The sequence below is a fragment of the Poecilia latipinna genome, unplaced genomic scaffold (assembly GCF_001443285.1).
Source record: "Poecilia latipinna isolate Pla-1442-1.1 unplaced genomic scaffold, P_latipinna-1.0 Scaffold1096, whole genome shotgun sequence".
Classification (NCBI taxonomy): domain Eukaryota; kingdom Metazoa; phylum Chordata; class Actinopteri; order Cyprinodontiformes; family Poeciliidae; genus Poecilia; species Poecilia latipinna.
Window position 1 is genome coordinate 148,596 of NW_015113712.1, and position 16,768 is coordinate 165,363.

General features: G+C 39.2%; 2 protein-coding genes across 4 annotated transcripts in view; one reads left to right on the forward strand and one right to left on the reverse strand.

Annotated features, from left to right (window-relative positions):
* Positions 1–922: 922 nt before the first annotated feature.
* Positions 923–8,311, reverse strand: LOC106959566 (CD9 antigen-like). Of its 2 annotated transcripts, none has more exons than XM_015052218.1 (9): positions 8,200–8,311; positions 7,851–8,003; positions 6,305–6,410; positions 6,123–6,220; positions 5,135–5,209; positions 4,957–5,058; positions 4,750–4,845; positions 3,073–3,156; positions 923–1,169 (listed from the first exon to the last, which is right to left on the reverse strand). In XM_015052218.1, exons 2-9 carry the CDS (start codon positions 7,914–7,916, stop codon positions 1,080–1,082), a joined length of 717 nt encoding a protein of 238 aa, XP_014907704.1. In that variant the 5' UTR covers positions 7,917–8,003; positions 8,200–8,311; the 3' UTR covers positions 923–1,079. The 2 variants fall into 2 exon arrangements, with proteins under 2 accessions (XP_014907704.1, XP_014907703.1); XM_015052217.1 differs by lacking the exon at positions 923–1,169 and adding an exon at positions 2,300–2,803.
* Positions 8,312–15,065: 6,754 nt separating this feature from the next.
* LOC106959567 (RNA binding protein fox-1 homolog 2-like) overlaps positions 15,066–16,768 on the forward strand; it is a 47,880-nt gene continuing 46,177 nt past the window's right edge. Inside the window, exon 1 of one of the 2 annotated variants that reach the window (XM_015052219.1) lies at positions 15,066–16,155. In XM_015052219.1, coding sequence (XP_014907705.1) covers positions 15,910–16,155 — 246 coding nt within the window. In that variant the 5' untranslated portion in view covers positions 15,066–15,909. The remainder of the gene's footprint in view (positions 16,156–16,768) is intronic. The other variant, XM_015052221.1, reaches the window with a different exon arrangement.

The following is a 16,768-nucleotide window of genomic DNA, read 5'->3' on the forward strand; positions in this document are numbered from 1 at the left end:
TTTAAAAAAAAAAAAAAAACTGACCAAGTACAATGAACATGACCTCATTTAAGTTTGTCATTTTTATAGTCCAAAGCCATATATTTCTTTTCCCCCAGCTTTTGAAATACTTTAACGTGCATCTCTTTATCAGACTTAGATCGTTCCCAGTGTAGTGAAAAGGAAATGACACATTCACACATGCAATTTTTTCTGTTATTTTTATGGAAACATGCAAAGCCACAACTCTTAAAGAGAATATTTAGCTCTAACATAATACAATGCAGTAGTCAAGACTACATGATAGTGTGAAGAAAAATAAGGCATTCAGCTTTTAAACATATTACTTAAATTATGTCTCTTTTTTTCCCAATATAGTAATTTATACCAAGGCAACAGTTTTAAATTACAGCTTTAAAAGACACCATTTGAATGTTGTAAGGTCTTATTATTTGGTACTCAACTTCCAGGCTATAGCTGTGGCTCTTAAAATATCAATAAGAACAAAATGAAAAGTAGTTGGAAACAACAAAAAGTTTTTGTTTACCTTAAAATCTATATATAAAAATGTTAAAAAAGTGAACAAATCTAACAAAATTTTGAGCATAGCACATGAGGGACATGTGAAGAAACAAACAAGATTAAAGGTTTCAAATGTATAATCAGACCTAAATACAATCAAAGCTTCTAAAAGTTTCATTTTGATCCCTTTTTTACATTGCCGACAGTGATGTTCACCAGTGTTGCAACAACAAACGAGCTAAAGCAATCTTACTAAACAGAACAAGTTGAAATCACAGAAATGAAAAGAGCTAACGTGCAACGAGGCTGCATACGGTTCTATTTCTTAAAAAAGGCTCAGTCTGGTTTGGCTACTAAAATTTGCAGATTAATCAAGTTGTGTTTAGCATTGACAGAATCATTTTCACTCAAGTGGTGTACCTTTTTTTTAAAGTTGGTTCATCTAGTGGTATACGGCATTTTCACCAGCCTCCCAACTGGAACTGCAGTCAGTAGTTGACACGTACATACACACATTGGAAAAGGCTGTAAACACTGATCTGCTGGCTGACTTTCCAGCGATGGTCACTGATGACGACTTAGTACACAGAAGAATAGTAAGTGGTGATGTCCTGGTGCACTTTCTTGACCTGTTGCAGGAGGACAATGGCGCAGACCAGGGCAGTGATCTGTCATGCAGACAAAGAAGGAGGGAAGTAAAGAACAGCGAAGGGGAAAGAGACCCCCGCACACACCTGGCACTAATGTCCAACCGAAACGCCAAATCGGGTAACGGATTAGTCCCGAGGTCAGCATACATTCACAGCGGCTAACGGAGATCTGATCGTTCAGGATGGATTTTAGTGCCAGGCTCCTACGTTCATCCTTGAAAACACCAGAATGTCCCGCTTCCACCTCTACCATGTTTTCACAAATTTAAACCAGCCACATGGAAGATTTACACCCAAACCACAAACACAAAAACCATCTGTGAAATCAGAAAATGAGTTTGTCTAAGAAAACATTTGAAGGACAAAAATCCAACCCTGTTACATCAACATGTTAGATTAAAGAAGGTGAGAACAAGACTGAGTTGGAGAATTAACGGCAAGTGTTGCTCCAATTAGTGGAACGGAAATCATTTGTTTCCACTTGGTGGTTGACAAACCCGGTTCTGGTCAGAAGTTTACATCCAGTCAATCGTCAGAATATTTTGACAACTTATCAGAAATGGCTCAGATTTCCTGGCACAAATTAGTTTTTTGGTCCATAAAACTTCAACAGTATCTTAATGTTGACCTTTTTTTGCCCACTAATAGAAAACCGACAAAGCTCAAGTTGATGTCCAAGTAATTTTGACCCTGAAATATCTCTAAATGAAGTTGTAATTTTTCAGTTATTGTTTTGAAACAATAGAGAAGTTCTATGTTGTAGCCATTCCTGAAAAATATCACATTAGCTAGTTTGGTAACACTTTGACAGGATGTGCATAAGACTGACACAAAACTGTCATGACATAACGCCTGTCATGAACATGAATTAGTCTTTATGAATGTCTGACTGTTGTCATGAAGTGTCATTTGGTAAATAATGACACTTTTAATGCAAAGTTGCTCTAAACGTTGCATTGAAAGTCCATTAAAAGTGCCAGCTTTGCAATTAAGTGTCATTATCTACCAAATGACACTTCATGACAGCAGTAATAAACATTCATAAAGACTAATTCATGTTCATGACAGGTGTTATGTTTATGATGGTGTCATGTCAGTCTTATGCACACCCCTTCAAATAAAGTGTTAACGTTACTTTTAAGGTCCTAAATTATCATGAAATTCATGTCCGTGCTGGAGGTGTGTAAAGTTCTGACCAATAGAAACCCAACGGTTGCATCAGAACAAGTGCTTTTCCCAATTTCTTGGAGAATGATCTTCCCAAAAGTACAGTTTAGATATCTGAGGGGGGGATTTTTTTTCCTTCTACAAAGTGTGAAGCTCAAGCGTGATCATGCCGAGTGAAGCAAAGGGTTTGTCACGTCAAGACGCTGTGGAACAACACAAATCCACAACAGCGAGAATGGAATCTGTCGAGAAGCCTCCTAAGCCTGAGCCACAGGGACGTTGACCACAGAGAGGGATGTGAAGACAGCGGGGTCCTGGTTGGGGAAGGAGTTGTTGGAGGCGGTGACAGGCTGAGGGTACGGCTGAGGGTACGGCTGAGGGGCAGCCAGGGAGGGGGTGCTGGAGTTCAGGATAATGTACTGAGGAGATGAGGAGGCATGGCGAATCTGTGAACTGAGAACTCCGCTGCAAATCAGAGCTACGATCTTTTGGAAGCAATGATGGAGGAAATGAGAAAATAAAAAAAATAAAAAAAAAAGGTGGGAGGGGGAGGAGAGAAAGATGGTCAAACTTAAAAACATGAGCAAAACACAAACTTGTTCTGCACCCTCGTATCTACAATCACAATGTTGGTCACACTTCACTAAAACGTCAAATTAGGAAGGAATTATGGAACAAGACGTTCTGTTGGTGTGAAAATTTTTATCTTTTAGACCTGCTTCTAAGCAAACACAAATATGCAGAGTTTTCCTACCAGAAGAGCTCCAGTTCCGACGAAGATGCCCAGCACCAGTGGCGCCCGGCTGTCGAAGACGGTGATGATGGTAGCGGGACAGTTCTGGTGGACGACAGAAGACGCTGTGAGTGCCTGAAGATTCAACACCCAACCCAGAGTTTACAGAGCAAATCCACCAGCAGGAAGCAAACTGGTTTTCCACGACTTCCACCTCTACAAGCATCTCAGCTCTGAATCAGGGACCAGAACCCTCTACGAACAGCTAAACCCTGAGAAACACTTTGAAGGAACGGCCAAAAGCTCATGTATAGTTGCCTATTTTAATGGTTCGAATACCAAATGTATCTTGGTAGGGATTTTGACGCAAAGTGTAAAGCATGTGTCAAACTCGAGGCCCGTGGGCTAAACCTGGTCCGCCATTGCTTTTTATGTGGACCTCTACATTTTAGACTAAACACTAATTGAGCTTAAATACGTTACAAGTCAAATCAATGCAGTTTTTATCCATTTGCTGCCAAATTATATAAATCAGTCCCTCCAGTTTGTTGAGAATTATCATGGAAATTCACGTTAAAACAAATACCGACACGTTTTTGTGCCAATACATAATTGGGAGTTTATTGCAGATTTTTCTCAAACATTTCCAAAAACTCTTACTTGTACTAAACAGATGCCTCAGCTTTAATATCAGATTATAGTCTATGATCTACACAGTGAGTAATAAAGAGTTAAATTCACAGTCAAAAATAAACACTAATATGTCCAAATTAGTACCAAACACTTTTTGTTGCAAAGAAAAAACACAAAAAGAATCATGAAATCCTGGAGGGACTGAAAAGATGTTCAATAATATTTAATTTTAGAAATTCATTGATATTTTAACAGTTGGTGAAAAGGTTTTATCTACACTTTCTGGTACAATCGGCTCTTTAAGAGCCCAGGCCACAACCCAGAAGCTAACATCAATATTTTGACTCTACTCCACACGTAAAGTTACAGCCAATCAGTGTCAAGGAAAATATGCAGTTCTTGTGCAAGACGCTTCCTGTGGTGGTGAAGGGCCAATAGATGTTTTCTCTTTCTATTTTTTCCCCACATGAATAGTATGTCTGTGAGTTTCATTCGTCATCCTGGACTTTGTTTCCTAGGACTATAAATATGACATTTTTGATAACTTTCCTTCCTCATTTTCTTGCGTCAGGAAATACTTACAAAAGAAGATTCCTACTCCTTTAAAATAAGCTTATATCTATAGTAAGAGTGACGCAATCCCTTGGAAGGTATTGGTATTTAAACTTTCCACATTTTGTCCAGATGGGATTTTACGTGCCACACCAACACTGGGCAGAGAATAATTTTTAGTCAACACTTTATAAAACTAATTTTCACTCCAACTCCTGCTTCAGATCTTTTGAGCCTCCATCTGCTTTCCATTTCTAGCAACCAAAACATTCACCTGTTTTACTTTACAAAATATCTCGAGCTCAGTCTGATTGGATCTCACCACAGACTCTATAGAATTTAGACATGGACTTTGACTGGGCCGTGGCAGCAGACAAATACGTTTGAATCTGAATCATTCCAGTGTAGGCACACCTTCGACAATCTTTTCAATTCTTGAAGTGGATTCATTCCCACCTCTAGGCCAAGAGGTGATCATAATCAAAAGATTCCCACGGTAAGAAAGCCACTTACAGGCATGACGAGGTGCTCCATGATACCGTCTGGTTTAGGACAGGTCTGCTTCACCAGCTCAACTAGCGGCACTCCGGTCATTCCACAGCAGTGCAGCTGAAGCACAGGAAGTGGAAGTCAGTAGGAGTACCCAGAAAAATTACCATGTATGTCAACATATAAATGCACAAGATTTTTATATTAAAACAAGAAAATGTTCACACTTACCGAGTTGTGGATGAATGTGAGTGTGACACCAATTGCTGGATCTTGGCTATTCACATAGAGGGTGTATAAAGTTGTGTAAAACTCTCCTAGTCTCAGTCCAACCTGGGGGAGGAAAACCCAAAAACACATGAGTACGATCAGGACGGCTTGGTTTGGGACAGATGGCTGAGGCTTTTACCGTGTCTCTGTTGGAATAGGCAAGTCCTCCGATGATAAACTCGGCCACAGCCAGAAAGAAGACCAGGATGGAGAACTGGAGGGACAAGAAGAAATGGATTACTGCGAGTTATTCTGCAGCGAAACAACAAAAAGGGAATCAAAAGAGTTCAAGTTTATTTGCAATAAAATCTGCTTTATGGATTCTTTCAAAAGTAGCTACAGAATAATGTTGGAAACATTGTTTTCTCTTTAAGTTGGAGCCAAAAAGGCTGCATGTCTGAAAGACAGAATTCCAGAAATACCACATTTCATAACTTTGTTTTTATACACTCATGTAGATGTGATCATCCTGAGTGTAATTTAATGACAAAAACCCAAACACTACCTAAGTGATACTTAATTTGCATAGCACCTTTTGAAACAAAATACTTTTGCATTTTTAAAAAAAGTCAAAACATAAAAAAAACACAAAAAAATATAAACCAAATCAATTCAAATACATAATGTAAAACAAAATGAAGCAATAAAAATATTTTATCTGTTTTTAATTATCATTTTCTGTTGTTTTGATGCTTCGGCATCACCTCTGAGTTACCACTACAGAAACTATGTACCATTTTGCTGGATGCTGCATTGTCCTGGTATTATTGTGATAAATTACAATATTTTTGTTTCAAGTAGTATATTAATAATGGCACCATAATACAGGTTTGTCATCTTGAGGAACAATAAACTTTAATTTTGCTAAGAACATTTAACACTGGAATTGGAAGAGATGTTAAAGACAGAAAAGAAAACAGCAATCAATAAATATCTAAAGCAGAAATAAAACCACAGAATCACAACCATTAATAAAATGGATTATGATGTCTTTGTGAACTGATATTAACAGTGAGCTCAATTGAATTGATCATGCCATCAGCTGCTTATTGCAACAGGTTTGGTTACAACCTGATAAATCTTAAGTGTGTGTGTGTGTATTTGAGTGTGTGTGTGCATAGGCTCACCACTTGCAGGGCACATTTTTTCTCATTGCAGGCGCCGTAGTCTCCGAACGCCACCACAATCAGCATGATTGAACCAAGAATGATCAGCACGGTCACACCTGACGGAGCAGAAAACAGGAACAGTTTGCCATAAGATGTAATCTGGAACCGGCCTGTTACCGACCGACGCGTTTGCGACAAACCTATGACGAAAGCGCTGGAGTTGAGCGCGTCGATATCAAAGATCCCTCTGGTGCCTTCGCTGAATCTGAGCCACAAACCGAGGCCCAGAAACGCCGTCCCAACCACCTGCCGTGAAAGAGGAAGCAAAACCACATCACAGGTCCGTGTTATTTGGTGCAGCACTGTCAGAGCACAAACAGCTGTGGTTCCACGAATAGCCAAAAGCAGCCACAGGTGCAAAGCAGTTTCTCTTTATACACAACAAGTAGAGCCCTATAAACACCAAATCAAAACTGTCAGCATGGCATCAATCTGTACAATATCACAAATGTGTCATGATGTGGTTAAAGGTGGTGAGAGTGAACGCAGGCAGGACCCAGGTTGAGAGGTGATGGTGATGATGATTTAATAGAAAGTAGCTCAACAGTCCAGTTCAGACAGCACAGCAGAGAACATAAGCAAAGCTTAAACCAGTAGCAACAGAAACAAAGGACTGACCACGAGAGGTAAACCGACCAGGAGGACTATACAGTTCTACTGGAGGGTTAACACACTGACATACGATGACAACCGACAAGGATTTGACAAAGGACAGAGACAACAGGTGGGCTTAAATACACAGGGAGCAATTGGGGAACTAGACACTGCTGGGAAACAATTAGGGAGGAGACAGGACTCACAGGGAACAGGATCAAAATAAGACACAGAGAAACCTAAACTAAACATACAGAGAACTCAGAAAAACCTAAATCCTGACAAAATGTAGAGAACTGCTCAGATGCAGTAACTGGTAGGAAGTGACGCAGGCCTGGGCGATAGACCAAACATTAACCAACACAGAAATCTATCACGATGACCAACGTCATTTTGTCCATGTCTGCATTTTCGGTGTTTTAAAAAAATGAAAAGAAAAGTCGATTTTGGCTGGTTGTAACAGCTAAAAACGACAGTGTCCCTTTGAGACACTATGGGTACCGTCTGGAGTCCCATAAACAGTAAATGGAGGAAATTTAAAATGTTTACAGGAAAGTCATTTTATACTTCTAAGCTTGCCGAGTTGTGTTTATTCATTCAGTAACCCTTAACGACTAAACACACACATTTTCCTCATTTATTGGAGACGCTGTAGTTTTAAAGTCCAGAGGGGTTTAGTGTTATCGTCCATTTATCATTATCAAGAGGAACTACTCAATGTATCATGACGCTGAAGATGGTTCATTTCGTAACTATTCTCCTACAAAAAGGAGTTACTTGCAGTAAGATAAGTTCCTGTTCTCGGTGTGGCAGTGGCTAATCATAGACCAACTGGAAAAAAAAAAAAGTATGTAAAAACCCTGATGAACAACCAAACGGGAATTAAGCCTAAATAGAGAGGGCTCATCTCCAGGCTAACACTGGAGGTAACGCTTGAAGGAGAGCGTCGGCATTTCTGGAGAAACGAAACCTCTGAACAAATCAACTGTAACCGCACACACAAGTAGCGGCCACTTCCGCTACTCGTGTTTTGCAATAAACACTTAAAACGCCTTTTTGTGGTGGTTTTTTAATTTAATTAAATTCACTTACAGCAAAGATGATGTTGAAAAGGATGAGAATATATTTGCACACGAGTCCACATCCGTCGACAGCCATGATGAGCAGCGGTCTGTTAAACTGCGCACTTCTGAAGTCTGAAGATAAAACAAATGGGAATGGTGGAGCTCTTCCAGCAGCACGGGCCTGTTCAGGTGGAGCATACAGGGGGAAAAACGCGTTAGTGCATATCGGAGCAAGTCAATGTCAGCAAACGCCGTAATATTTTTAAACGTCAAATATTTAACACGGAAAATATGAACTACCAACACAATTCTCAATCTGAATCCAACCAAATGGCAAAAACTGATATAAGAAAAATAGCTTCAAATGAATTAAGTACCTTTTTCAGCTGTGATTTGATAAAGCAGCACGCGCCTTTCGCTACAGCATCCGATTAAACTGCGTGTTAATTTTCTTACCTCAACGTGAGACAAGCCCCGCCTCCTCGACTTGTCCCAGTTCTCTGATTGGTCGAAAGGTTTGACCGATGAAGTATAGCCCCAATGAGCAGGAGGACGGGGAGCTGCTGCTTACAGAGAAAGATGTCAAAGGGGGAAAAAAGGAAACTTAAGGAAACGAGACTGTGTCAGGACGCCTTTGTTTACGTTATTACTGCAAGAAGACACTAGACGTTCACCTACGCTGGTGTTAAATTATTACTGGGGTCTATGGACGTAGTTTGGTTCAAAATAACGCTGTTGTTATCACAGTTAAAATGCTTGAGTATACAAAACCACGTTTTAATTTTGCTTTTAAGCTCCAAAGTCAAAAGAGAAGAAACGAAATGAAAAGGAAACGGCGTTGCCATCTCTCTCCTCCCCCCATACATGCAACCAGCCCAAACAACTACCTACACTTTCACTACATTTTCCAAGATTACACTTTGACGCCATTACTTCAAATAAACGGAAAGCAGCAGAGAAGTTACTCACACTGATAAGGTTAAATAAGGCTGATTTTCGAGTAACAGTAATCAAAACTAGGAAAGAAAAACAAAACCACTTGGATCCGGTAGTAAATTCCTGTGTAACAAGATCTGAAAAGATACAAAAAGAGGTCTGCTGAACAGATCGGCTTAGAAGAGGAACTGGGCATGTAGTCTTATCCATCTTATGCAACTGATTGTATTGCTATTGTAGTTGACTTATCTAGAAAAACAAAGCTTTTGTCAAATCAGACTGTTAAAAAAATCCCCCAGCACCATGGAGATAGTAAATGACCAACATACTTAAACATAATTTTAAAACCTGACTGTCAATAACATTTCACATGTGTAGAAAATCCAAAAACATCAGCGTCTATCTAGCTTTGTTGTGAATTACATCTTACTAACATTACTTGTGTGAGCAGAGATAACCAGAAAATAACTGGGAATTGATTCACCTGATAACGGTGATCCACCGTGATTCATTTTTTTAATTTAAGGAAACATTAAAAATAAAAAACTAAGCTCTGAAACAGTTCTCATGAGATTTCCACACTAGGGAAATCAAATGTAATATTTTTTTGCAGAAAACATTTAAGTTTCCTTTGTTTTTGTTCTATCAGTGCATTTTAAATGTGATTTTATGTGCACAAAGTAGAGGATATTTATGAAGCTGAAGGAAGAAAAATAAAATAAAACAGACACAGACCCCCGGCTGAGTTTTAATTAATCAGCAGCAGCCAAAGAGGCCTGTGGGCAACTCTGTAGGATCTGGGGAGAATCTGAGCTCGTGTGGGGGAATCCGTGCAACAGGATAACTACCAGCTGCGCACGAAGCAAATCTTTCCTTTCATGGAAGCAAGACGAAAGCCATTGTTGAAACAAAGCCTGTTTGCCACAATTCACATTAATCTCATTGTACATGTGTGCAGCGATACATAATGCAGCCTAATAAATGTGCAGGTCAGCTAAGACAAAAACCTTGAAATGTGTTTGTGTCAGACAACACTGCACATTCCCCTAAGACAAGACAAGTTTATTTGCATATCTCCATCCATGCACAATGCAAAAAGTGAATGAAAAGCATAAAAGAAACAAATGTTTATTGGTCAGATTTTTTATCTAAAGCTGCTGAAAACAAAGAAATATATATACATTTTGAATTCAAAACACAGCAGTTTCTACACATCTCAGGTTTTCAGAGAGTTTGTTTCAGAGCTGATGGACATGATGTTTAGTTTCGGACAGGACTCTGAAGACCTAGGCACACTGTACCTATTGCAGAACACGGTGGTGGCAGCATCATGGTGCAGTGGGGATTTTCTTCAACAATAATCGGAAGATGAACAGAGATAAAAAACACTGGCAGTCTGAAGAAAACCAGTGAGAGGCTGTGCAAGACTGAAGTCACAGGGGAGGTTTTGTTCTTCCAGTGAGGAAATAACCAAACATTTGCAAACACAGCTACAATACAATACATACAAAGTTTTACTAGTGTGTTAGGATGACGCAGAGTGTGAGCTGTTTTTCCAAATCAGAAAGTACAAAAAACAACTCGAGTGCTTAGATGTGCAGAAATTTGGTGGGAGGTGGAACACAAAAGCATGCCACACTTTTTAGATGTTTATTTGTAAAACATAAAAATAAAAATAAAACCATGAATCTTTTTTCCTTCCTATATCCAGTGCTGCTTTATGAAATATATAATTATATATTTATCAGCTTTTATTTTTAATTGCGTCACTTACGATCCTCCGTACAGCGTTGCATTTGTCACATATAATCTGTCTAAGATACATTGAAGTTAGCGGTTATCATGTGACAGAATGTGAGAAAAGAACAGCCATCAAAAGCACATTTGCAAGGCGCCGCATCACACAGCATGCTAATTTATATCACAACCAAATGAAACAGACATTCCTCCTCATAACGGATCTTTTTGGAAGCGATGCCATTTCTCAGCCTGTGAGGTCTGTCGCTGCGTTGAGAGTAATGGCCTCGTCTGCCTCTCGCCAGCCTTGTCAGGGAAAACTGGCTGCAGCGTGGAGTTATGTGACCCCTCTGCCATCCATCATTGCAGGTTCAGTGGGCGGCATGGGGGGCAGGTAGCAGGATTGAGGTGGAGGCTGATGGAGCGAGTCACAGAGAAAAGAGAGCACAAGTCCCTCTCCGTTTCTTCTATGTATGCACGCTGTCATGTTGAAGAGCTGGAACTTTGCACTTAAAAAGCTTGAACTCACTGCAATCCGACAGGTAAATTTCAGGAAAGTAGTTTATCTTGGAGTCTGAGTAAAAGCCTCGGAGAAGCGGTGAACCTGAGTTATGTAAATACTGCTCAGTCGGGGGAAAGTTGGGTGGTAACTAGTTACATTTACTTGAGTAACCATTTGGAAAAAAAAAAAATACAAGTTATACTTTCAGTGTGATATCTTCTCAGTGGAAGTGTAAACAGTACAGAAGGGCTGGATTTGTGGATTGCGACAGTCTGGCGATGTGTAAGAGTCACTCTGGTCAAGTCAAGTCGAGTCAAGTCTGTTTGTGGAGCACATTTGAGCAACAAGGCAGTTCAACGTGTTTTACTTCATAAAAAGTAGTGTGAAGCAAGAGCTAAACATCGTATTTCGTTAAATACTACCATCAAAATGGTCAATAAGCATAAAAAATGTTGATCAATGTTTCACTTACTACTAATCAAGGGCAACTCAAAACAGGCGCTTTTTTTTCTAGCATTGCTTTCAGTGTTTCGGCTGCTTTGCAGTTTTCTGGAAGATTGTTCCAGCTTTGTGGTGAATGCTTAGTGATTTATAAACTAACAACAGTGTTGTAAAGTGTATTCCCTCAGCTACAGGGAGCCAGTGGAAGGACGTTAAAACTGCTGTTATGTGCTCTATCTTCCTGGTTTTAGTCAGAACGCCAACAGCAGCGTTCTGGATCTGCTGCAGCTGGAGGATTGATTTATTAGTCAGACCTGTTGTCCACTGTTGCAGTAATCAATGCGACTAAAGATAAACACATGGATGAGTTTCTGTAAATCACGCTGAGACATCAGTCCTCTAATCCTGGAGATGTTCTTCAGGTGACAGAAGGCCGACTTTGTGACTGTCTTTATGTGTTTCAAAAAGTAAGAAATTGCAGTTGGGAGAGCAGCAGACCACCCTTGCAAAAGATTAGCACCACAGAAAGGGAGGAGGCCTATATAGGGAGAAAGAGTAAACACAGAATGGAACCCACACAAAAATCCACAATATCCTGAATTCAAACATTTTCTTCGAATGCAGCTGAAACTGAAACTGATAAAAGTTTTCAGTTTTTTTTTTGTTTTTTTTTTTTTACAATGAGATTCCAAAAGAATAATTACTTCCCCAGTTTTTGGTGAATTTGTTAATCCTGCCACATGTAACTTCTGGCTGACGGAAAAGGCCAGTGAAACTGGACAAATGAACACAGACAATAATCCCCCACACAGGTTTGCGCAGCGTGCTTCAGCTGTGTTTTTCCTCACACCAGTGTTTATGACGTTAAGTAGCCGAGGAAACATCTGAACTCGTGAGAGCACCCGACATTTTCCATTTGTTACAGAATACAGTCACTGAATCCTTTTCCTTCCAGCGCTCAACCCCCAAGTGTTTCTTTACACAGCTGTTTGGTTTCCACACTTGTGTCAAAGGACTCACTGATGCTCTTTATTAAATCAAATTTAAATGGAAACTAAACAAAACAAAAAAAGTAAAGAAAATTATGTGATTTCTGAAAAGAAAATAAGTCACTAGACTTTGGAGTCAGGTAATTTGTTATTTGCAAACATAAGAGTGCTGCAATTGATTTTATTTATCATTATTTATAACTATGTTGCGTTTATGTACATATTGAGAAGACAAACATGGCACAAAGTTGCAATGCCTGAACTAAAATGAAGTTTCTTTTTGAACGTTGTAATTTTACCTCCCACTAGGAGGCGCAAAAGCATTAAAAACATCTAAGGTAAAGTAAAGGATTCGGTGAGAAATCCTATTACGACATGATGCATTTATACACATTTACATAATAAATATACTTATATTAAGACCTGTAGAGTGATTCTAGCTTATGTAGTGTCTGCAATAAAAAAAAAAAAACACTGATTTAAAGACTGTAACTTTCTAGATTTTTTTTTTAGTTTATTTCCCTTTGGTCCGTTGTTTATGACAAACACATAACGAATATCAGAGACTTATTTAATTCATTTACAGTAATACAACAGGAAACAATTATCTCTTTTATTTTCTTAAATTTTTTTAAAGTACTCTACAGTGCTGCATTGTTTTTCCACTAAGAAATGTACAGTTGTAATAAAAACACAGCTGGATAATGAGTTATAGATTTCCACTGCAGGACTGAACAAAAATACATTCTTTAAAAACTGCAGATAGGACAAAATAGAACCCATCTTCTCCTCTTTTGCTTTGTGTTTACTTTGGTCGCTGACATCACAGGAGGCAAAATGATTGAGAGGATCAACAGCTTTTCATAAATATAAGCATAAATTTGAACGATTTTAATATAGATTCTGAAGAACTCAACCTTTAGTTGTGTTGCTAATGGTTCAAGCTAATGAATTTAGCCAGATTTGTACTCCAATGACCTAAAAACCATTTCAGACACTCTTGCACCTGAAGTTAACAATATCTATCATAGTCAACTTAGCAATTTTAGCTGGCGTGATTCTGTTTAGATTCCTACTTGAATGTTTACTTAGATTTTTTTTGTGCATTTTCACTTTACCATAAAAGAGTAAGGGGCATATTAATGTGTTTTGGCACAAAATGTGAATATCAACTCTAAAACAAAAGCAAAAAACCTTGAGAAGATCCTACCAACTGAGTGCGGTAGGAGTGTTATTATCCGCATTGTGGCCTTAAACATCACTCAGTGAGGAAGAAGCCATTATTCAAAAATAAACACAAGAAAACTAATTACAGTAATAAATGTTTGGCTATAATGGCCATCACTATATTTGAAAGAAAAAGGAAAAAAAGAGATTCTAATAAACCTCCTTGCTAACACCATCCCACCTGGGAAGAACAGGGGTTGGTGCCTTCATGTTACATGGGAAATTAGTAAGAGAGACTGAGTCCTTCAAATGAACAATAATCCTAAGAACACAGTTAAATTGTCTACAAAGTGGCTAAAACACAATAAAATCAATGTTTTGGAGGCTAGCAAAACATACAGTCTTTGATCAAACAAGAGGTAAGAGTTGTTTTATTTTCCCCAGGCAGAGTAAATGGCTTTATGACCAGACTTTCGGATAAATAATTTCTTTCGGTATGTTGTCATTTTACGACCACCAGGGGGCGCAAGAATATTAAAAAACATATAAAATGCATGCTAACCGTGTGGAAGTAAAAGTCACTGATGAATCTGGCTTATTTATTTATTGCATTTATAATTGAAGTTATTTTAAGTACACAAAAAATAAGTAAATAATACAATTGAAGGCAAAGAGAAGGGCTCTGTCTGGTTCATTTTTTATTTAGAATACACTTAGAACATTTAAACATATTAAAAAGATTTAAAAAGATTAAAATTATTATTAAACTGAGTTAAATTTGAGTAGGATAAACATGAAATAACAGTAATCTGACGGGTTTCTGTTACATTTTTAATTTACTTTGTGTACATATTAAAATATCAGCATAAAACATTTTAAAGAGCATTGACCAGTCAGATAAATATAAAATATTAACCATTTCTATTTTTGTCTAAAAAGCAGACACAACAGCTAATTTATGTATGTATTTATGTTTGATATTTTTATTCGAGCACATATTAAAATATTAAATATTCCGTTCAAAACTGACTGAGGTGAAATTCGTTTTTAAAATTTATTTATGTCTGAAATTTGATTTGAGTAGATGGGAAAAAAATAAATGATTACAGGTATATTTATAAAGCGTGTTATATATATTGAGAATATGATGAATGCATCTATTACATAAATAAAATAAAAAAGTGGCTATATTGAGTAGTTCTAATACTTCAACCACAGCAATATTATTGTAGATATCAAATGATAGCTTATTTATAGATACACGTAAACATTCTAAAGTATATAATTATATATATATTTTAATGTGTTATTTATTCTATTTTAAACATAGTTTTGTGGGTTTCATGTAAAAAAAAAAATAAACAAAACACAACTGCCTTCGTTGTTTTTTTTTCTCGCTCCTATAACAATTTATACCAATCATGGAGGAGGAGGGAGCATTGGAGGAGGCGGCGGTGGGGAGCTGTGGGAGGGGAGGTGGAGGTTTAGGGAAAAAGGAGGAGAAGGAGACTCGGGGAAAAACGCAGACCTCAGACCAGCCCGCCTCGACTCACAGTCTCCGCTCTCTTATCCCGGTGTCAGCGGAGAAATCTGATCCCAGGTCGGCGGACCGCGTCTCGCCTTCCACACTACGAGCCTGGGACTCAGACCAGAGGAAATCGTGTACCGTCGGCAGCCAGGTCGGCACGCCAAGACTCATCCACGGCAGAGCACGGCGAGGGAACGGACAAGGAGGCTGCGAAGGCGAAGGGAAGGCTGGTAGGACCCACGGAGGAGTTTAATACAGAAGCACATCCAGCGGAGGGGGAGAGCAGAGAGGACTGAGTGGCGGCGCATACGGAGTAGTATTACGCTCAGCTAATTTCCAACATTTTCCATTCTTGGCAGCGACAGTGTGCTCTCAGAGCCACATTTATAAGGAGAGCTAGCGGAATGTAATGCTAGCGAGCTAGCTAATGGTAGCTAGCTAATTAGCTTGTCAGGCACCCGAGAGTCGGACGTGTGATCTTTATTAAAATAGGTCACTGTTTGGCGTCATTTCACTTTTCCCCCCTCTCCGATAAAGGCTGGTCTTTCTGTTGTTGTTTGGACAAGATTTTAATATGGTCATTATGGTCTGTCTGTAATAACCAACGCCAAGTTAGACAATAAACAGAGCGAGCTTTCCATATTGATGAAAATCTGTTCAATATTATCCGTCCGAAGCTTTTAGTGAATATCAAGCTGTGGAGGAGAAAACAAAGGAATAAAAGGGGAAAGAAAGCAGGAGGAAAAAAAGAGGAGCAGACTTTTCATCACTGACTGTCCCCCGTCCAATGTTAATGTCGACCGACGTTGCATCTATAATGCTGCCCGTTAATCGGGGAATAATGGAGCGCGAGAGGGACCTCGAGACGGCGGCCGGCGGAGCGCATCCGAACGCGGCCGCCGGAGCCGCGGTTGTCCGGGGGATGAAGCGCGGAGACCCGGAGCCCGACGCTCAGACCGCCGCTGCCCTGACTGACCTGACCGGAGCGGAATGCAAGAGACCAAGGATAGACGGCTCCGGTGAGATCGGACAGGTATGTAAACACAAAGAACCCGTTAGTCACATCTGTATCTATTTTTTATTATATGTGTTTTTTTTTTAATCTTGTGTAATATTTTTCATACTTGGCATCTAGTGAGCAACACTAAACTATATTTGTGTATATATATAAATCAAAAAGGCCGCTTCTGTCTCATCAATAATGTTCAACAAATTGCACTTTCAACAAAATGAATGTGTTGAGTGAAAGCGACACATTTTTATCAAGCAGTAGCTAGATGTTCTTTGTTGAGATCCTGAGCCTGAGCTCAGTGAGGGAGCAAACCCAGACAAAGGTAATATGATACAGGCTCCATTGCTATGACAGACAGCAGCCCAGCACAGATCAGAGCCATTCATCATGCCTGCCTCACAGTCACCCAAGGCTTTATCACATGTTGCAAGGCACTGTAAATACATTTTTCTTTATATTCGCACTGAAAATAAACACCTGCAATGATGATCCTGATAGGAATGTAATTAATCACTTCGTCCTCCCCTGTCCCACCCCAATGCCCCACCATCACCTCCTGCTTTAATGTGGCTAGGTGTTGAGAGAGGGAGAGACCGACAGGACTGGGGGAGGGGTCAACCCCAGCGAAAGACAA